The sequence below is a fragment of the Cucurbita pepo genome, chromosome 2 (assembly GCF_057944985.1).
Source record: "Cucurbita pepo subsp. pepo isolate OVF chromosome 2, ASM5794498v1, whole genome shotgun sequence".
In the NCBI taxonomy this organism is placed as follows: domain Eukaryota; kingdom Viridiplantae; phylum Streptophyta; class Magnoliopsida; order Cucurbitales; family Cucurbitaceae; genus Cucurbita; species Cucurbita pepo.
This window is the reverse complement of record NC_141799.1, coordinates 4327379-4347707: the sequence shown is the minus strand read 5'-3', so window position 1 is coordinate 4347707 and position 20329 is coordinate 4327379. Positions and strand designations below refer to the sequence as shown.

The 20329-nt window shown below is 35.0% G+C and overlaps 2 protein-coding genes across 2 annotated transcripts; one reads left to right on the top strand and one right to left on the bottom strand.

Moving 5' to 3' along the window:
• Nucleotides 1-9622: 9622 nt before the first annotated feature.
• LOC111788964 (uncharacterized) lies at nt 9623-10576 on the top strand. The gene has a single exon (XM_023669568.2). It carries the CDS (start codon nt 9689-9691, stop codon nt 10424-10426), a length of 738 nt encoding a protein of 245 aa, XP_023525336.2. The 5' UTR covers nt 9623-9688; the 3' UTR covers nt 10427-10576.
• A 2596-nt stretch (nt 10577-13172) lies between these two features.
• LOC111789251 (protein RICE SALT SENSITIVE 3) lies at nt 13173-15720 on the bottom strand. The gene is made up of 7 exons (XM_023669967.2): nt 15231-15720; nt 15049-15099; nt 14839-14967; nt 14576-14681; nt 14390-14431; nt 14256-14312; nt 13173-14124 (listed from the first exon to the last, which is right to left on the bottom strand). The coding sequence occupies exons 1-7, from the start codon at nt 15359-15361 to the stop codon at nt 13390-13392; spliced, it is 1251 nt and encodes a 416-aa protein (XP_023525735.2). The 5' UTR covers nt 15362-15720; the 3' UTR covers nt 13173-13389.
• Nucleotides 15721-20329: the final 4609 nt, after the last annotated feature.

The window sequence follows — 20329 nt, the reverse complement described above, 5'->3', positions numbered from 1 at the left end:
GTGAAATTTGGGACGTTAAAATAGTCAAACCACACAAGAATTGGAAAATGTTAGGTTGAATTGGACATTCTGGTTCGAAACTGAGTTGGAACTATTGCGACATATGATTCCACATGTGTTGCCTTTCTTCAATTCGGTTCTTACAACTACAAGTCTCGATAGCTCCTACACTATTCTACAAACTTGTAGATCTTTTTTGTACAAGCATGATGAGGTACGAGTCATGCAATCGTAAAGAATCGAGGAAGTTATCAGCGATCAAAATTTTAAGAAAACCCAAAACTTGCACCTCATACCAGCCACTCGATCTCTACCTACAAACATTCTCGATCCTTGACTCCTACTCGAAGTTACCTCAAAACTCGACCAATGTCAACTTATGCACCAAATACCTCAACTTTTATATGGTTATAATAAAAGTTTTTTTTTTTGTTTTTTTGTTTGAAAACTAACCTAATGAAATTATTTAGATAGGGTTAGTTGAGATTATTAATAACCCTAATACCCAACATTTTGTGTGATACTCGTTATTGATTAACGTACCTCGTATATTAACCTAGATAGTAATTAACTATAGTCATAAATTAATTACCATAAAATTGTCTCGGTCATGTTTGTCTAGTGCTTGTTGCTCATGGTCAACTCATTTTACTTTTTCAAAATCTCTTTCCAAATATATATATTCTGATTTTTTTTTAACTCCGTTTTTTAAGACCGCTTTTAAAAAGTGGTGTTGGATGTTTGAGTATACGTCGTTTGTGTCAACCAAGACTTAAGTTTTAGTTGGTTGGTTTACTCGTATCAACAAAAATAAGTATCACACAATAACATTGTGAGTTTTGAAAGAGCGTGATTATGATATTAGTCTATACGATGAATAACTAGTTGGCTTTTTAAATAGGTTACATAATGGCTGGAACATCAAAGCCAATCATAATGGGAATGAAAAAGATATCAATCTAGTTTGATATAATAGCACCAACATCAACATGCAACATCGAAATGAGGCTGACTTCGTCGGTGTCGGTGTCGGTGTTGGTGTTGGTGTCGGTGTTGGTGTTGGTGTCGTGGTGGAGGGAACTCAGCTTTACAAAGATCCGAGCAATAACTAGGCCCTAAACTTTGCAATGAGGTTAAGCAGCTCTTGATGCATTTAGGTATCACACCGACGGTCGGAATATGCGCTTCGGCTGGCATCGGAAGCAAGACGATGGTCACAGCAGCCATGGCGGCGATGATGATAAGCATTGTGGATGTTGTTTTTGAATTCATGGTGGTTGCTTCTTACTCTTCTGGTTTGCTCGTGTTTGATTATTGTGTGTGAAAATATGAAGATGAAGGTGTTGGGTGTTGTTGTTTTAAAGGGCCATGGGTTGGCTATTTGAGGTCATTGGGCAGAGCTGATGAGCTTGTGTGGCGCACACAACTCTTAATTTAGGACGTGGAAGTTCCTTTTTGGATCAAAACAAACCAATTTCTTGTTTCATTATTGAATTTTGTTGCTCCAACTTACGAACCCAATCCGAATTAGAAGGATTAGGTTAGGTTGGTTTTTCGGAATTTGTTCCGGTTCGGGTTGGGTTTGAGTTTGAAATTCAAATTATTTGGTCAATCCGAAAACCTTAAAAAAAATGTAAAATAAAATAGGTTCAAGCCCACACAGCAGCCCAATAGTCCAAGCCCATGAGTCATCGTTTGCGTCTACTCCTGCCCTATGAGCGTCTACACTCTGCAGACTGTTTCTCTTCTCTTTAATCATGAGTCCGAGACTTTGCCTTACAGTCTCATGCAACTTTCATATTCGACCTCGAGGGTTACTTACGGTAACTAAGTAAGTGAAATGAAATCTTATCTCTCACACTACAAGTCTCCGACACTCACATCAGAGCTTATTCTTCGTCATTCGTTGTTTGACTCTCTCAGTTGTCTTTGTGTGTCGTCGTTCGAGTGCTCAATTCTCATCTCACTCTCGTTTGTCTCTGTATGTATCGGATGTCAACGCCGCTCGCATCTTTATTTCTTTGTTGGACTCTCTTCTAAGTTCTAGCCCAATTATAAATTGGGCTTAGAGGGCCGACCTTAAGCCCAATCCACATCCCAAATAGTTCCATAAAAAAGTTTGGTATTACTATATAATATTCATTCATTTACCTTTATTTATATAGAAATGAACAAAACAAAGTTACTTTTTGGTCCTTTAATTAATATTAAATTTAAAGTTTAATAGAATTGGAATAAAAATAATCCAAAACCTAACCAATAAAAATCAATTGGAATCATGTAAAAAATTTATAATTTTGATGAAATTCTAATATTTAAAACTTTTAAGGATTAAATTATAATTTTATTTAAATTATATGACGAAATTTACAATTCCAATCCACTCCTTGAGAAGGAAATAATAATAATAAACTTAGAATTTTTCTTCAAATAAACTTGTTTAAAACTAATTTTTTTAAAAAAAAAAATATTAAAATTTTAAAAACTTATTACAAAATAAAATTGAGATCAAAAGTGGGTAAGAAACACAGAGTGAGATGATGAGTAACGCATAATTTATTACAATTGTTGTAACAGAAAAATAAGATGGAGCATATGATAAAGTTGGTGGGTGGTACTAATGAAACACAAAAGGAAAGCAAACGTGAATGGTTCCATTTTGTGTTTGTTTCTCGGGAAAGTGAAATGGAAAGTTGCAGAAGAAGAAAATGAATGGAGAGTTTACTCTTTCTTCTTGTCTTCCTTGGGTGGTTCCTTGTTGGGTTGTTCCTTGTTGGGTTGTTCCTTGTTGGGTTGTTCCTTGTTGGGTTGTTCTTGAGGCTTTGGCTTGCCTGGCTTGGGCTTCATGAAGCAGAAGCAAGAGCAGCATGGGCACTGGAACAACAACTTCATTGCTCCCACCTTCCTAGATCTGATCAATTCTCTCTTCTTCTCTTCTTCTCTATTCAACCACTTCACTCCCTTCAACCTCTCTTATGTCAACTAAAAGATGAGACACACTCCTTTTCTCTCTCTTCTTTTCTTTTCCCTTTGTTTTTTTTTTTTTTATTTACGTTTTTGCCCTCATCTACGTTCTTTTATTTCACTTTACCCTCCACTAATCGAGTCGGGTGCGTTAGATGATGAAAGTCCCATGTCGGCTCATTTAGGAAATGATCCTGGGTTTATAATCAATTAATACTCTCTCTATTGGTGTGAGGCGTTTTGTGAAAGTCCAAAGTAAAGCCACTAGAGCTTATGCTCAAAGTAGACAATATCATACCATTGTAAAGAGTCGTGTTCGTCTAACAAAATTCATTCTTCGAGCAACTCGAATACAATTCACAACCCAACCTTCTATTTTCGGGTTAGGTTGGTCGACTTGACCTAAAAAAAAAATGTCGAACCAACCTTAAAAAAAAAAAACTAACCTAATCTAAATCGAAGAAGATCTAACTCATTTCAACTTTTGGGGTTTGGATTGAGTAGTCTGGGTTGGTTGAGTTGTTGAGATGAGTAGATTTCATTTGGTGGGAATTCAAAACGACGACTTCTTTAGTGATATCTTGGTGGTTAAAATAAGGTCGTGTTAGCTATGCATATGACATAATTGTCCTTTGAATTATATAATGAAAACCGACATGATATCGTGTGAAATTTGGAGGTGAAAACGGAAATAATTGAAAGTATAGACACTAGAATGCAATATTACATAGGCATTATTGGATTCCAATTCAATCCTTTTCAATGGAGGATTTGAGATAATGGCAACCAAGGTGTGGGACAGGTGAGACATGAGAGTGTGGGCCAAAAATGGAGTAATGGGATGCAAAAGTTGGGTACCCTTTCCATTACTTTCTCGCACCTGGCTATCAATATTATTATTAATCGAACGAAAAATTTGAACCTCTAACCTTTTGGTCAATAGTATATGTCAATTCTTGATAGGTTTCTTTGTTTTGTTACTAACTGTCTAAGCTCGCTCGAGGCCAACACTAGTAGATATTGTTTGCTTTAGTCTGTTATGTATCGTTGTTAGCTTCACGATTTTAAAATGCGTTTATTAGGAAGAAGTTTTCATACCCTTATAAGGAATGCTTAGTTCCCCTGTCCAACCGATGTGGGACCTCACAATTGGCTGGAGACACGTTTTAAAACTGTGAGGCTAACGGTAATATATAACAGGCTAAAGTAAACAATATCGGCTAGCCGTGTTCTCAAACGGTTACAATTCAACTAGTTGAGACTCTTGAAACAACTAGAGTATATATTATGGAGGATCGTCAAATATATTAAACAAAGTTCAAGGGAGATCATGTTGTTATATAGCTCTGGTCTGAGTAATACACCAACAAACATTCAACTAATAGTTTCACAATCGAGCATAAGTGTTCAGACGTTGTCATGAAATTGATTCAAAGAATCATTTAAAAAGATGAGAGATGAGTAAATTCCAAAATAGATAGAAAAATGAATGTTTAAAATTTTGTGAAAATAAAAGAAAAAAAACCAAATGAACGAACCCTAATTGTCCCATCAAACACAATGTTGGCATTTATAATATTGTTTGACAAATTGGCATCTTTATTTGTACCACTTTTTTTGACAAACTTAAAGCTGCCCATGTGATTTCTTGTCCCCATTTCCCATTTCCCATTTTTCTATATAGACGACACGTCTATTAAAGAAGAGTTTTTATACTCTTATAAGAGTTAGACGAAGACGAGACTCTCCACAATGGTATGATATTGTTCATTTTGAACATAAGCTCTCATGGGGCTTCCTCAAAAGGTCTCATACCCGAACAAAGTACGTCTCCCCTTAATCGAGGCAAGACTCATTAGTTCAAGGAGTCTTTTCTTTTGGAGTCCTTTGTTACCAATCTATTGACATGACTACGTTTAAGGCATGCCTCTGATACCATGTTAGACGAACACGACTCTCCATAATGGTATGATCATGGCCCTGGGCTTACCAAAAGGCCTCATACTAATGAAGAGAGTATTCTTTGTTTATAAACCCATAATCATTTCCTAAATTAGCCGATGTGGGACTTCTATCATCCAAAATAAGTAATATTGGATCTCACAATCCACCTTTTTGAGGTCCAGCATCTTCGTTGGCACACAGCTCAATGTCTGACTCTAATACTATTTGTAACCACCTAAGTTACTGCTAGTAGATATTGTTTTTTTTTTTACTTTCTTTTTTGGCTTAGAAAGGGATTTTCACACTCTTACAAGCCGGTAAGAATTAACCGATCTTTTTTTATATATATTTTAAATGAAATTGATGTGAAAGTATTTTAGAATGGATAATTTTGAATTTAGGATATTTAATTTAATTTAAGAAAGTAAAAGCCACGTATTAGACACACGTGTAGGTGAAATGAGGTTACATTTTGGTGAGGCCGAACGTGTGGCAGAAAAAAACGTCCACGTTGGTTAAAAATTGTGTTCATAAAAGCCCAATCCCTAAAGCCAAGAAAAGCCCACCGATTCATACCAATCCTACATGGGTCCAAAAATGGGGTCCTTCATCAGGTCCATTGCGTTGTCCATCTCAAACCCTCTGTTTCAACGCCGCCGCATCTTACCTTTCCTACATGAGAAGGGTGGGTAGTAATGTAGAATCGGCGGCACCAGCGACGGAGACGATGGGAGGAGGGGCAGAAAGTAGAGAAGAGAGGGCGTATGATGCGGCGACAGGGAAGGCGGAGAAGGTGAAGGAGACGGTGATTGCAGAGGCAAATGAGAATGTGATGGACACTAGTGAGTTACAGAAGCATGGAGGAAATGGGGAGTCTCAAAACATGCTCGTTTTGATTCTTCATGTTCATTATGTTCTTAGCTTTCTTGTTATGTGTTTTGAATGTAGACTGATGTTTGTACTTAAAATTTAGCATGCATAGCTTTGTTTTTGAAGGATTTCAAGACCCAGAAAGGGAGTGAAATTCATAGCTGAATCTATTTGGGTTCCCCCATACATGAAAGACCAGCTCACAAGGAGCTTGGTTTAGCCCCTTGACCCTAGAGATGAAGTTTAAAACAATTGGAATTTGAGAGAGTTTTGTGTCACATTGAGTGACATATTAGTCGGAGTCTTTGTAGTCTGATTGGTCAGAGTCTTTGTAGTCTGATAGGGAAGTGATTGGTGAGAGTTGGATAGAGAGTTTTTGTAGTATGATACGGAAGTATTCACTCATAACACTTTGATTATTAGTGATGGGTGGCTACTCGTGGATGTAGAGGAACTTCTTCTCTCCGAGCCACTTAAATATCCTGGTGTCTCTTTGTGTAATTTCGTTTATTGGTGTTGTGAGTACATTTATTCTGCTTTCAGTGCACAACAAAAACGTCGTCCATTGTAATCACACAACAATAAACAATAGAGTGCTATATATATTCTAACATTGGATTATTTTTACAATTCTTAACTCGAAACAAATTGTAATTTCTTCATTGGAGTGATAGACCTCATACCCAACACTTCAAAGGTAGACTGTAATAAACACATTGAAACCAACAATTCAAAGGTAGACTGTAATAAACACATTGAAACGTTGGATTTTGACAAGAAGATTATCATTTTTCAAATATTAGAACTTAATATCAACAATAACTCTAGGATCTTGAAGATAATCCAAGTCTAAATACCCACAATCTTACTTCGAGTTCTTGGTCGTTTCTGGACAGAATTGATCGATCCAAATGCCTAGACCTATGATCCTCGTTCCAATGAGCAAATCGTTGCTCCTACGAAAAAGTCATTCATGTTCCCGTCCGTTAAACATCATTTCTAATAGTTACAACACATATTTTATTTTAGTTAAAGGATAAAGCATATGCTTGTAAAAAAATCATCTTGGGACAGGCTTTATGATCACTCTAACTACACTTATTCTTTTTTTTTTTTTTTTTTAATTTCTCCACATGACATTTTGAGCCCCCAAAAAGGACCAATTAGCAATTTTGTAAAGAAAAAAAAAATTGCATTTAATGCACTCAAGTTTTATAATTACTAAATTGAGTGCTGCTTTTCTCTCTGCCAACCACATAAGCAAGAATAATGTTATGATAAATAAAACAAGAGAGGTACTTTCATAAAACTTTATACTAAATTAAAATTACTATTTATTCACCCCTAACCACTTGATTTTAAATAAAGAGTATTAACCAAGCCAAATCAATTAAACTACTATGTATGGGTAAATTACAAATTTAATCCTCGGTAAAAAAATCCTATAAAGTTTCAATTTTTATATCGAATATATATATATACATATTTGACATTTTTTAATATTAACAAATATGAAATTGAAACTCGGGTTTAATAGGATCCTGATTTTGTATATGTCAGTGACTAGAGATGTCCATATGTTCACAGGGCAAGGTGAGACCCCGTCCATGTTCTAATCTACCTTATTGTGAAAATTTCTATTTATTTTCGTGAAATTGAAACAAAGATTCCCACAAAAAAAAAAAAATTGTGAGGATCGAATTTCCTGTGATATAGACAAGAGTGTCATATAATTTTTTAATAGATAATTTCTATTAAAAAAAATGTAAAGAATAATATTTCATAAACAAAAATATAATAAATGTTCAATCAGCATAATTTTTAAGAGGGGACATGTGATGTCCCATGTTGGTTGGGGGAGAACAAAACACCATTTATAAGGGTGTGAAAACCTTTCCTTAGCAAACGCGTTTTAAACCCTTGAAGGGAAGCCGAAAAAGGACAATATCTGCTAACGGTGGATCTGGGTCGTTGCAGGACGAGATAGGTTTCCATGGGTTAAATGAACATGTCGAAGTCTAAAAAATATTGAATACATCGAGAATTTATCAAACACAAAATTAAAAGTTCAAAAAGTAAACCTATAATCTAATAAAAAAAATGGAGGGTTAAAGTTCAAACTGTATGGTAATTACTTTAGGACCATGTGATTGTCTCGTGTAAATTATTGGAAGTGTGCATATGCAGGGTGGAACGTTTTAGACGTTTTTTCGGAAAAAGAAATGAATTTGTGGAGGATAGGAATTAGGAATGGTCCCCAAGGCATAGGGTGTGGTCATGATATTGATTAGGGTTGAAGCTTGGAAAGGCATATGGGAGACAAACTTATATTTGAAACTCTTGCTTTGTCCCATTGTTTATGCAAGTAATGAAACTGAACCCAATTATTATTTGAAGTCTTTGAAGTGAGGGTTTCCAAGCCTCATTGATTGGGTTTGTAAAAGCCCCAACACTCCAATATGCCATTACTTGAGTGCCCTTGGTCCACTTCTCCTCTCCTCCTCTAGCCCCTTAAACTAAAGGCCTCCCACCCTTTAAGCTTGCTTTACTTTGGTGTTTATTAAAAGAGGGAATTTTATTGGGAGTTGTGTACTTAGTGAAACAAACATGTGGGTCAAACATTAAAGCTATATTGGATTCTTTTTCATTCCTAACATCATATCTATCTAATTCTCCACTATCTCCCACCGCTAATATATATTATCTGCTTTAGTCTGTTATGTGAGGGTCTAGCTATACTTTGATTAGTGTCTGCACCGTCGGTGACTAGCTTTGTTGGCCATCAAGAGAGTTGGATTGTGAGATCTCACATTGATTGGAAATGGGTTTGAAGCTGTAACGACCTTGGATTGTGAGATCTCACATTGATTGAAAATGGGGTTGAAGCTGTAACGACCATCCACCGCTAGCAGATATTATCCTCTTTGGGAAAGGACTTTCCCTTTTGGGCTTCCCCTGACCTTGGATTGTGAGATCTCACGTTGATTGAAAATGGGGTTGAAGCTACCTTTTGGGCTTCCCTTGACCTTGGATTGTGAGATCTCACATTGATTGAAAATGGGGTTGAAGCTGTAACGACCTAACAAATATTATCCTCTTTGGGAAAGGACTTTCCCTTTTGGGCTTCCCCTCACGACTTTAAAACACGTCTGTTGATCCAGATCCACCGCTAGCAGATATTATCCTCTTTGGGAAAGGACTTTCCCTTTTGGGCTTCCCCTCACGACTTTAAAACACGTCTGTTAGGGAAGGTTTACACACCCTTATAAAGGGTGTTTTGCCCCTCACGACTTTAAAACACGTCTGTTAGGGGAAGATTTCCACACCCTTATAAAGGGTGTTTTGTTCTCCTCCCCAACCAATGTGGGACATCACATAAGCATTTCTTAGAAGGGTGTGGAAACTACTCCTTAAAACTGTGAGACTAATGACGATACTTAAGAGGCCAACCCTAAACCCTGAAATAGAAACCCGAGTATTCAAGTCTGCTTAATGCTCGATAAACTCGAACTTAAGATGTCAAACCTATTCTGTAATCCCGTCCTCATAGATCGAAGAAGGATGATTGATTGGGAAGAGTTTGACCTAGTGATGACTCATCATCAAAACTTCTTATAGACATATATTAGACTTCTTGTCTCCCCTTCCCCACCACTCATCCTCATTGCTTCCTCTTTAAACCCTCACTTTGGCCACCACATCTCCATCATTCACATCACTATCTTCTTCATTCAACGCTCTAGATCCTTCCACGTGTACCCTCTACATCCTCCTCACCGCATCGGATCTCTACCCTTCCCAATATATATATATATATATCACACATCTTGTGTGCAAACCAATTTCATGCAAACCAAATGAACTCATAGAAAGGAAGAATAAAAATTAATTCACAATTTTACCCTTACCGATGGAGTCTCGCCGGGAACAGAGCTCCTCCGGCGAGATCTTCTCGTTCCCGAGCACTCCTGTTCAGGATCAGGATCAGGATTCCGATTTCGAATTCGGATCCATTACTCCTGATTCTCCTTCCACTTTCAACAACTCGCCGGCGGATCATCTGTTCGTGAACGGTCGTCTTTTGCCTCATTCTTTTCCGCCGCAACCGATTGGTGTTTACGCTGTCGATCGGACGAGTAGCGTCGGGAGTAAGGACTCGATCATGTCGTCGCGGAGTAATAGCACTAATAGTAGGAGCAGTAGCAGTTGCGGTAGCAGTACTAGCGCGAGGACGAGTTCGAGCGAAAGTAATAATGTCGACAGATCCTCCAGATTCTCTTCGCATCAGAAGAAATCTCCGAAATCTTCTGTTTCCGCTCAAGTGTACGGATCGTCTCAGAGATGGCAGTTCATCGCGTCGGTTCCGGTTCCGACGACGCTGAGCCGGGAGAATTCGAGGAGGAAGAAGGCCGTGGAGAAAATTGGGGGAAAATCGGATTTGAGGCGGAACAAAAAGCGAACAGAGAAGACGACGGCGAGGAAGAAGAAAAAGAAGAAGAAGAAGAAGAAGAAGAAGAATATGTGGTTCGGAAGGAAGGTTTTCCGGTGGATTATTCTGGTTTGTAAAGAATGCCATGCGATCGAACCATCGAGAAAGGATGAGATTGTGATGAGGAAGACGAAATTGACGAAACCGAAGAGTTATTGAATTATTGATATGAATTTATTTATTTAATTTCTTGAGGATTATGGCTGTTTTGCTCGCTGATTCATCCGGTTTTCATCTCTTGATTTCTGGAATTTTCTTTTCTGCATTGTTGTTCTTGGCGTTTGTTGAAATGATCTGATGATCTCTCCATCTCTCTGCTTTGGTAATGATGTTGATGATGAGTTTATGGAATGAGATTTCAAGGCTTAATGAATCGGTTTGGAATCAATTACGAAATCATTCCAAAATAATAATCTCATGTTTTTTAATGTTGTATTTCAGAGAGATCGATGAGTTTACAATCCAACAATACCAAAATTTCTTTGGAACACTATTTAATTTCTTGGTAATGATTGAACCCTCTCATCGTTTTATAAAATTAATTTTTTTTTTTTTAATGTTTTTCATCATATCTGAAATTTTAATATTGAAAAAATTAATATTCCACTTTATAAATTAAATATATTTTTGTTAAATTATATATTAAAAATAATAGTAAGTTGAAGATAATTAGTAAGTCAAATCCCTTAAAATACTCAAACCATGTGCTACCTTTATTTTATGTTAAGATAAGGTATTCTTGTACGGCTGACGATGACATCGTAACTCGAGACCATGACACATGCATAGTGTAGTCGCATTTATTTTCTTAATCTTAGGCTAGAATATGATGTTTTTAATTTAAATTTTTATTTATTTTATTTAGTCTTTTGTTGTGTCGTTTTAAATATGTTTTCAAAATACGTAAGTCCATGGTTGTGTTTTAAGCTGAAGTTTATGTTTTATAAAAGTAATTAAGTATTTTCGCATTCATATTTATGATATGTATACCGTAGCAACCTTAAATTAAGTAAAAAATTTCGGGTCGTTACAGTTGGTATCAAAGTCAAAAACACCGGACAATGTGCCAACCTTCTCGCTGTTCCCCGAAGGGGGGTAGACACGAGGCGGTGTGCTAGTAAGAACGCTGGGCTCCGAAGGGGGTGGATTTGATAGCAGTCCCACATTGATTGGTGAAAGGGACGAGTGTCAGCAAGAACGCTGGGTCCCGAAAGGGGTAGATTGTGATGTCCCACATTAGTTGGGAGGAGAACAAAACATCATTTATAATGACGTTGAAACCTTCTCCTAACAGACGCGTTTTAATGCCCAAAAAGACAATATCTCCTAACGGTGGATCTAGGCCGTTACAATCTACAACTTAACACTAAAAACATTTTTGTTCCAAAAAAAAAAACAAACAAATTCCTTAAAAATCAAACTTCAAAGTCCATTAACATTGCAATCTCAAATTTGGGCCATTAAATCTCTTTGTTTTTTAAAAATAAATAAATAAGATATTTTTCATGAAGAACTTGAAGGAGAAGCTTCCATTAGAGACGGCTACTGGTAGAATATAGGTTTAGGACCCATCAAAATTACTAATGTTGTCTGTCTCTTTTTTTTTTTTTTTTTTTTTTTTTTTTTTTTTTTAATTACATGGACAGCACACACAGCTAGAGAATAGCTTGGGCCTAAAAAAATAATTAAAAAAAAAAAAAAAAAAAAAAAAAAAAAAAAAAAAAAACTCATCATCTACTGTAAAAAAAAAATTACAACTTTTTATTTACTATTTACTGTCCAAAAACAAAACCCAATCATTCTGTCATGGAGGGTGAAATAGTCTTTCCCATTTTAAAAAAATTATAAATTTATTAAACATTAAATTTAAGATCCAAATTAATTTTAAAAATATTTAATATGACCAATACTTATCAAGTTTTAAGTTCATGAACTTATTAAACAAAGGTTAAAACGTAGGGATGTATTAAACATTTTTTAAGACTGAATTTGTAATTTAATCTTTTTTTATTATTATTGAAAAAAATGTAAAAAAAATTGTCCATTTTTATATCTAAATGGATCTTATAATAAGGTGGAATTTTTGTAATAAAAGAAAATAAAGAAATAAAGAAAAAAAAATGTATTTTATAAAATTAAAAACAAATTTGTGAAATCCAAGAATCCCTTTGAATTTTGACCCCAAAAAAAATTAAATAAATAATTGTCAAAAGAGATCTGAATAATTCAAAAACTTTGAAATTTTAATGTATATTGACAAAATTTATTTAGCTATATTATTTAATTGAAAAGACATATTTGACATAAAAGTTGAATCACAATGGGAGACATGTTCCTTATTATATGCTAAGCTTTGACTAAGTCAAACTTTTTGGACACTGTCCCTCTAAAATTACCAATTAAATTATACTCGTGTCAGCAAACGGTGTCTTTTAGACGAAAAAACAATGAAATGCCGTAGATTACACCCCACCCGATTAAAAGTATCGTGTAGGTTCGCCTTATTTGTTGGTCAAACTAGAAATATGCAAAAACAAAACCCCATTTGAAAATATTAAGTTTTGTCGGGCTTTCAGTTGATTGTTATGTATAATTGTTATTGTATAAGTTGTGAAATCACAAGTTAGTTGGAGAGTGAAACGAAACATTTCTTTATAGAAACCTCAGACAATGTCTGTTAGTTGTAGACTTGAGCTGTTATAGAAACTGTCTCACACTAGTAGATGCGTTTTAAGGCTGACAGCAAATGCGTTTTAAGGCTGACAGCAATATGTAACGGGTCTGTAAGGCTGACAGCAATATGTAAACATTTCTTTATAGAAACCTCAGACAATGTCTGTAAGGCTGACAGCAATATGTAACGGGTCAAAACGGACAATATTTGTTAGTTTGAGCGGTTGTTACAGAAACCGAAAGAAAGGCATATGTATTGAGATGAGATGAAACTACAAAGAAATGAACATCCAAGTGAAACTAACTGAAATTTAAAGGCAATAGCAGAATCACAAACTGGATAGAATGAGCAAAACACCAAACAAAGGAAAACCAGAAAGCTTTGCCTAAATACAAACTTAGAACACTATGTTTCTACTGAACTAGCAGCCCTTTCTTTTCTTCCAACTTCATTCCAAGTATGTCTCCATTATGTCCGGGTACATACCCGCCTGCTCCGAGTTACGATATTCGACTGATTGATGTGGATGGTGGTCGAGCGAAGTCGAAGATGAAGATGAACTCATTCTTGCAGGCAAGGTAAAGCTTCTCTTGAACTTGTTTTCCATCTTCCTAGCACTCTCAGATTGGCTGTCTAAGCTCAAGAACTCGTTCGGGTTACCTCCATTCGTGTTGTGCATAGGATCCGAGTTCGGGTTCGCGTTATTCGGTTCATGAATCAAAGGGAGGTGAGTTTGATCAGGTTTGGTTCCTAAGCTCTCTGGATTAAACAAAAGCTTAGCATCATCGGCTCGTCCCGTGAGAGCATTGAACAAGGACAACCCATTAGGCCATTTGATATCATTGTCATGATCTCCCATCACGTCTTCCATTCGAGCCTCGGAGGAATGTGGCAACAGAAACATGTGCGTCTCGTCTTTCGACTGCAGGTAACCGAGCCTATTCGAAGTGTGGAAGTTGGGTGAAGGAAGCAGAGAAGTTGGAGGAGATGGAATTGGCCTTTGTGCCCAATTGAGGAGATTGGGAGGAGGGTGAAGGGGAATGGATGATTGCTTTGAAGCCATTGGAGAAGAAGATGAGTTTCTATTTGAAGAAAAGAGTTGATTCAAATAAAAACCAGATCGGTACCCAATAGATTCAAAAGTATGCCTCATTCTCAGCACAAAATGCAGATCTTCTGGTATCTGAATACAAATATACACAAACATTGCTATTCTTAACACTCTCATACGCACGTTCGAGTATAAACACGACGATCAACCGTTCAAAAACAGCAACCAAACAGTAAGGGTGAAAGAACAGATAAAGAACTCACAGTCTTGCAGGAACCAAGCTGAAGGAGGCCATGTCCAGCTTGAATAACAGCAATGGTCTGATTCAAACACAAAAGGGTTCAAAGGAATGAGCAAAATAGGAAGATTAGATCATAGAAAACGACCAAAAACTCACCTGAATTCCAGAATCAAACTGATCAGTCCACTCAGGAGGAAGCTGCAAGGTAGATAGCAATCAAAGAAAACAAAAACAACCCATCAAAGTTCTGATATCTAAGATCAAATGGAAAAACTCTAAAGAAAACAAGGTGGGATAATCAAAATCTTTCAGAAAAACTAGCTTGTTCTTAGTTTCTCATACAGCATCAAATGAACTTTGCCAGTAATTTGAAATGTTTGGCTCGCATTCTGTAGGTTCTTTGAAAACCCATTTATGGCACTTATCTGATGCAACTTTCCCCATCAGCCTGTCCGAATCAATCAATCAATCCAATCAGGAAACAAGAACATGAGCACAAGAAGCCTTATGATCCTCTCCAAAACATAAAACAATCCTACAAACCAAACAGCCAAACAAACGAACAAACAAACAAACAAACAAACAAACACCTACCCAGTACCCACCCTTCTCCATAATTATATAATTGAATGGACATTTTGCTGAAGGCCTTTCTAACAGGATCATCCCCATCAATCTCCTCCAAGCACTCTGCAGCTCTCCCACGGCAAAACCCATCTTCCCACATTAACATCCTTCACAAAATCCAGTGCAAGAAAATGAACATGAACAATGCCACAGTTTACAGAGGAATGAAAATGAAGGGTTAGGCTTACAAGCTGCCATTGTCGTCCCCAACTTTGCATCCATTGCCTCCTCTGACCCTTCTGATGAAAATGGAAGAAACCCCATTAGAGAAAAAATGGGTCAACAAACAAAACGGAAGAAACAGAGAGAAATAGAGAGAAATAGAGGGAAATAGAGAGAAATAGAGAGAAATAGAGAGTGAATAACATACGGACGAGGGCGGATGGTCCAGAAAACAGAGTAAGTCCAGTCTGAACTGAGACAGACGCTTCTGAGGGCCTCATGAAGGGCCATCATCCCAACAGCTTCTTTGCTCCTGTCTGATGATCCTGAGCCCACCATCTCTGTCTCTCACTGCGGCCCTTTTTATGCGACCCCTCTTCGCTCCCCCTGAAAAAACCTTGAAACAAACCAAGTTCTGTGTATTATCTTGGTTTTTGATTCAAGGGTTTTCTCCACCACACAAAAGAAAACTAGAATACTTCTTCTTCATCCATTAATTTCAACTTCTTCTAAGGTTTTCCTCCTCCCCTTCTTCTATCTCCTCTTGTTTGTCCCAAATAAGCAGGTTTTGTAATCTTTAAGAGACATACAGTGAAGAGGTGAAAAAATAAACAATAAAAAGGAAAAGAAGGAGAGAGAGAGAGGGTTTGGGTTGGTCTTTTGTATGATTGTAACTAAACTACGGAAAATGGTAGTGGGGCAGCTTTTTCCTCTTTTGAAGCCCTCTCCCTCATACCCATTTACAGGGATTGTTGAGCTTGTGGGGGAGAGAGAAGAGGGCAAATTTTGGTTTGTTCTTTTTAGTACTCAAATTCTAACATCTGGGTGTTTTTTTCCTCCTCCTTCCCTTTCAAAACCTCGTCTCTTTTTGAAGAATCCCACTTTGGCTATGTAGGCTGAGAAATTGTTTGGGAATTTTTAGTCTGCATTTGATTTTGATTAGCATTAGAGTGGAAAGAAATTAGTGCTATGTTGTTCTAACTTTTCATATGCATAATCTTTGGATTCAAAAGGTGTAGGAGCATGAACTCATGATACACTATTAAGTCTTGTTTTATGTATACTTTTTGAATTACTACAAAGAGTATCGTTGCTCCCTCCTTTCTTCGGTTGTTTACTATTCGGGTTTTTTTTGTTTTTTACTTATTCGGTTTCCACACCCTTATAAGAAATAAACTGACCTCTTCTTAGGAGCCAAGGTCCTTGTTGGCACACTTCTCTAACACCATTTGTAATGGTCTAGGCACACCGTTATCAGATAGTGTCCGCTTTAATCCGTTACGTACCCTTATAAGTAATGTTTTGTTTCTCTCTCCAACTAGCGTGGGATCTCACAAGCTCAAAGGTCAAACATTTACAACTCACAGTGCATCACTAACATCTGTTATCAATGTCAAATATTGTTAGTCTTTCATAATAATCTTAACAGTACAGTTGTGCAGTAACACTACTTTTCAGTTTATTGTCGGATTTTCAGATCATTTGAATACAAGTTGGAGTGTTGGGCAAGTATTAATAAGTGTGTGAAAGCTGTGGAAGTGGACCGGGAAGATTTTGAGTACAAAAGTAGGGTTTGTTTAGGTGGAAGGAAGTAAGTAATGGGTGAACCAAAATTGTAGCTCAAGGTAAAAGATGTGGAGAAAGTAGTCCTATTGTTTTGCCAATTGAGTGAAAAATTATAAGGCCTCCATCTACTTTCCTTTTTCAACTTTTACCTATTATTTAATTTCTATCCCACTTTACTTTATTACTTTTTATCCGTCATTTTATTCTCGTTAACGTGTATCTTAGAACAATTCTAAATTGGGTCAACCAAAATACGCTTAACTATGAAATTTTTATGATCGAACTACCCAATAGAAAGGTGTACCTTATTGGTATAAATAGTGACTTTCAATTATTTTAAGCCCTTCTTAGCTATCTTATCATTAAGATCGCTCTCATTCGGATCTGGTTTTTGGGTTTTTGATCATTCATGGAGCGCTCCTTTATTCAGGTGTCACATGTAGGGTTCTACAACTACTCAAAATTACCTTTTTAAGCTCTAGAAAACTATCTTTGAGTGTTTAGTTGAAAAATATTGTTTATGTATGGAAAATGACCAAAATACCCCTCATACTACTAAAATACCCACAAGCAGCTATCAACAATGGTCGGTCGCCACGAGCACCCACCTAAAGTCACCTATCACGGTGTTTATATAAGCATTTTGTGTATAGGATAAACCGAACAAACTTAGATTTATTGACGTCGTTTTAACTATTTTGCACCTTAATTATTTACAAACATACCCTTCCCCCCACTAACTCCAACTCAATTGGTACCCTTTTTTTGATTTGTATCATTCTACCCTCATCAATTTCATTAATCATTAAAAGTAGAAAAGAAAAGTATGAATAATTTTATAAATTAAATTAAATTTAATTTAATTAGTAGCTTGTGATTTATTTAATATTTTATGTATTGGGTATGAAATCTACACAAATATCCAACAACAGATTATCTTAATAATAAGATTTAAAAAATGATGTCTCCTACTTAATTATATGTTTAATTATGACTAATTTGAAAATAAAAGTATAATTAAATATAATCAATTTAAATCATCTCACCCTTTTGATTTACTTATAAATTTTATTTTAAAAAAGTATAATTATTTTAATGTAAAAAATTATTTATATTAATCGCATCGAAAAATAGAATATGTTTGGTGAGAAGTCGGGGTGTTTATATAACCCGAGAATCCAACCAATTCAGGATTTTTTTCGTTTGAATTGGACTAAATTTTTTAAAAATAAAAAATTGGGTCGATTTATAGTTGTATTATTATAAAAAATTAAAAATATTTAATATTTATAGCGGATATTAATAATAATTAATAAAATTTGGCACACAGAATCTTTGCAGTCAAAAGAGGACGCTTAATCTCTGAATTGCTAATTTTTTTTTTTTCTTTTTCTCCAAATTTTTAATACATTATTATCACATTATCATGTTCCTATTATGTCAGTTTTTTCTCCTTTTTTTTTCCCTTTAATTTGTACGAATCCGCAGGGGTAATTATGTCATATTTGTACGGCTTTTCTTCATTCAAGTCCTCCACTACCCTCCTCACTTTCTTAATTTCTCATAATTCCTATGTGAAATTCCAATTTTGCCCTTCCTATTATAATATGCGACTTTAATAGCTTTAGTTTTTATAATATTAAATAAAGTTAGTCAAAATTATAAATTCTTTGAATTTCGTACTACTCTATTTAGCCTTTTTGAAGTTTAATTTTTTTTAATTACCTCTTTAATTTTTTTTTTCGCATTACACTAAATAAATAAATGGGTATCTTACTAGACACGCTAACTATATTAGACACGTCAATTTTAACTTATAAAATTAATTCTCGAAAAAAATTCAACCCACTAACTCATTTGATCGAAAATAATAATCAGATACAATAGAGTTGGACATTCATTTCCATTTTAAACCTAACCATCCGAGATATTCTCCATGTAATTAAAAAATTTGGGTTCACTTCGAATGATGTTTTATCGAAAGTGGTTATCAACATATATTATCGTAATGTCTTGCATGTCAAAAGGTTTCCACTTGATAAAACGAATGATGAGATTAGGATGTCATATCTTGTCGAATAAAAAACAAAATTATAATATCAGCACGTAACATTTTCAAATTCAATCTATCATTATTATTAAAAAAAAAAAATATATATGGATAAAAGTTTAATTAAATGGATATTATTTTTATTATATGAAATGATACTTTTGAAGTGTTGTTACAATAATTGGATTAGGGATTAAGATAAAATATGATTTAAGTTAATAAAGTTTGATTCATTTCCCCAAATCCAAAACTTTATTATTGAAATTATAGGCTAAAACAAAATGATAACTTCTAAAAAGGAAGAGAGAGAAAGAGACAAAAGGGTAATATGGTCATTTTGCTTCAAGGGGACGGATGGGGTGCGCTTATCAAAAAGGAAAAGTGGCAGAAAACATACATTAGGGGTAAATTATTACTGAGAAAAAAAAAACTTAATTAATTAATTAATTAACTAATTAATTGTTGGGGGGGGGGGGGGGGGGAGAACTTATCACGTGCGCACGTGCCGTGACAGTCAGTCGGTGCATCGTTTGTAATAAAGAAAAGTTGAAGGCGCACGAATTGCGGGGCAATTCGTCCTTTACTTATCACCACTCGCTCCCTAGTAAGCCACGCTCCACGCGCCCCCACCTATAAAAGATATCCAATATTTATAAAATAACATTAAAAATGTTATTAATAAAAATTACAATTTTTTTTTTTAAAGTAGGTATATTCCTATTAAATATATATTAAAAATTGAGATGTTTTAATTTAAAGTAGTGGAGAATTTTTATTTCTATTTTTATAAAAAATCAATTACCATGAATATTAAGTCTATGTTTTTTATAAACTTTTCAATAAAAATTAGAAAATTGATTAAAAAAATTATAAATTTGAATTTTGGGAATTAAAGGAATAAATCAATAATTAAAATCTCTGCCCATTTTCCAACACCTGAATCTCACGCGCGCGTGGGGGTGGCAATGACGAATTATATTAATATTATATAAAAACCATAGATCTCAAGTTCTGGGCTGAGCCTCCGCATTGACCGGCCCATGGCCCACTTTCAAAAAAACAATAATAATAAAATTTTAAAAGAAAAAAAAAACAAAAAAGGGAACCGTATCCTTTGTGGGCCCCACGCCCGAATCTCCCAAATGAAACGTCTCTAATTAATTAATTAATTAATTGATCAATTAGACTAATCCTTCAACGTTTATATTTTATTATGTTATTATTATTTCATAAAACATCTTTTTAATTATATCTTTTCTTAGTTTTATTTTATTCTTTTTTTATAACAATAAATTAAATTTTTATATTAAAAAAATAATAATTATGAAAATATCATAATACAACTAAAATATTAATCGATAAAAACGTGACAAGACATCACAGACGTGACTTGTGAACTATGCTACACATTCGAGATCATCTATATTATATATTTAATGTGAACATTTATTTTAACATTGAAAATGAATTTATTATATTTAAAATTATAGTGAGACAAAAATAATGGTATAGAAAAATGCTAAAATAATTATTGGAAACAACTATTGATGGAATTGACTAATTTGTACGTTATCCGGCTCAATAATTTTCTTTGTCCTTTTTGTAGAAAATTAAATAATAGATAAATAAATAAATATATATATATATTTTGTGTTAAAAAGATGTTTATTATTTAAATTAAAATTGAGATT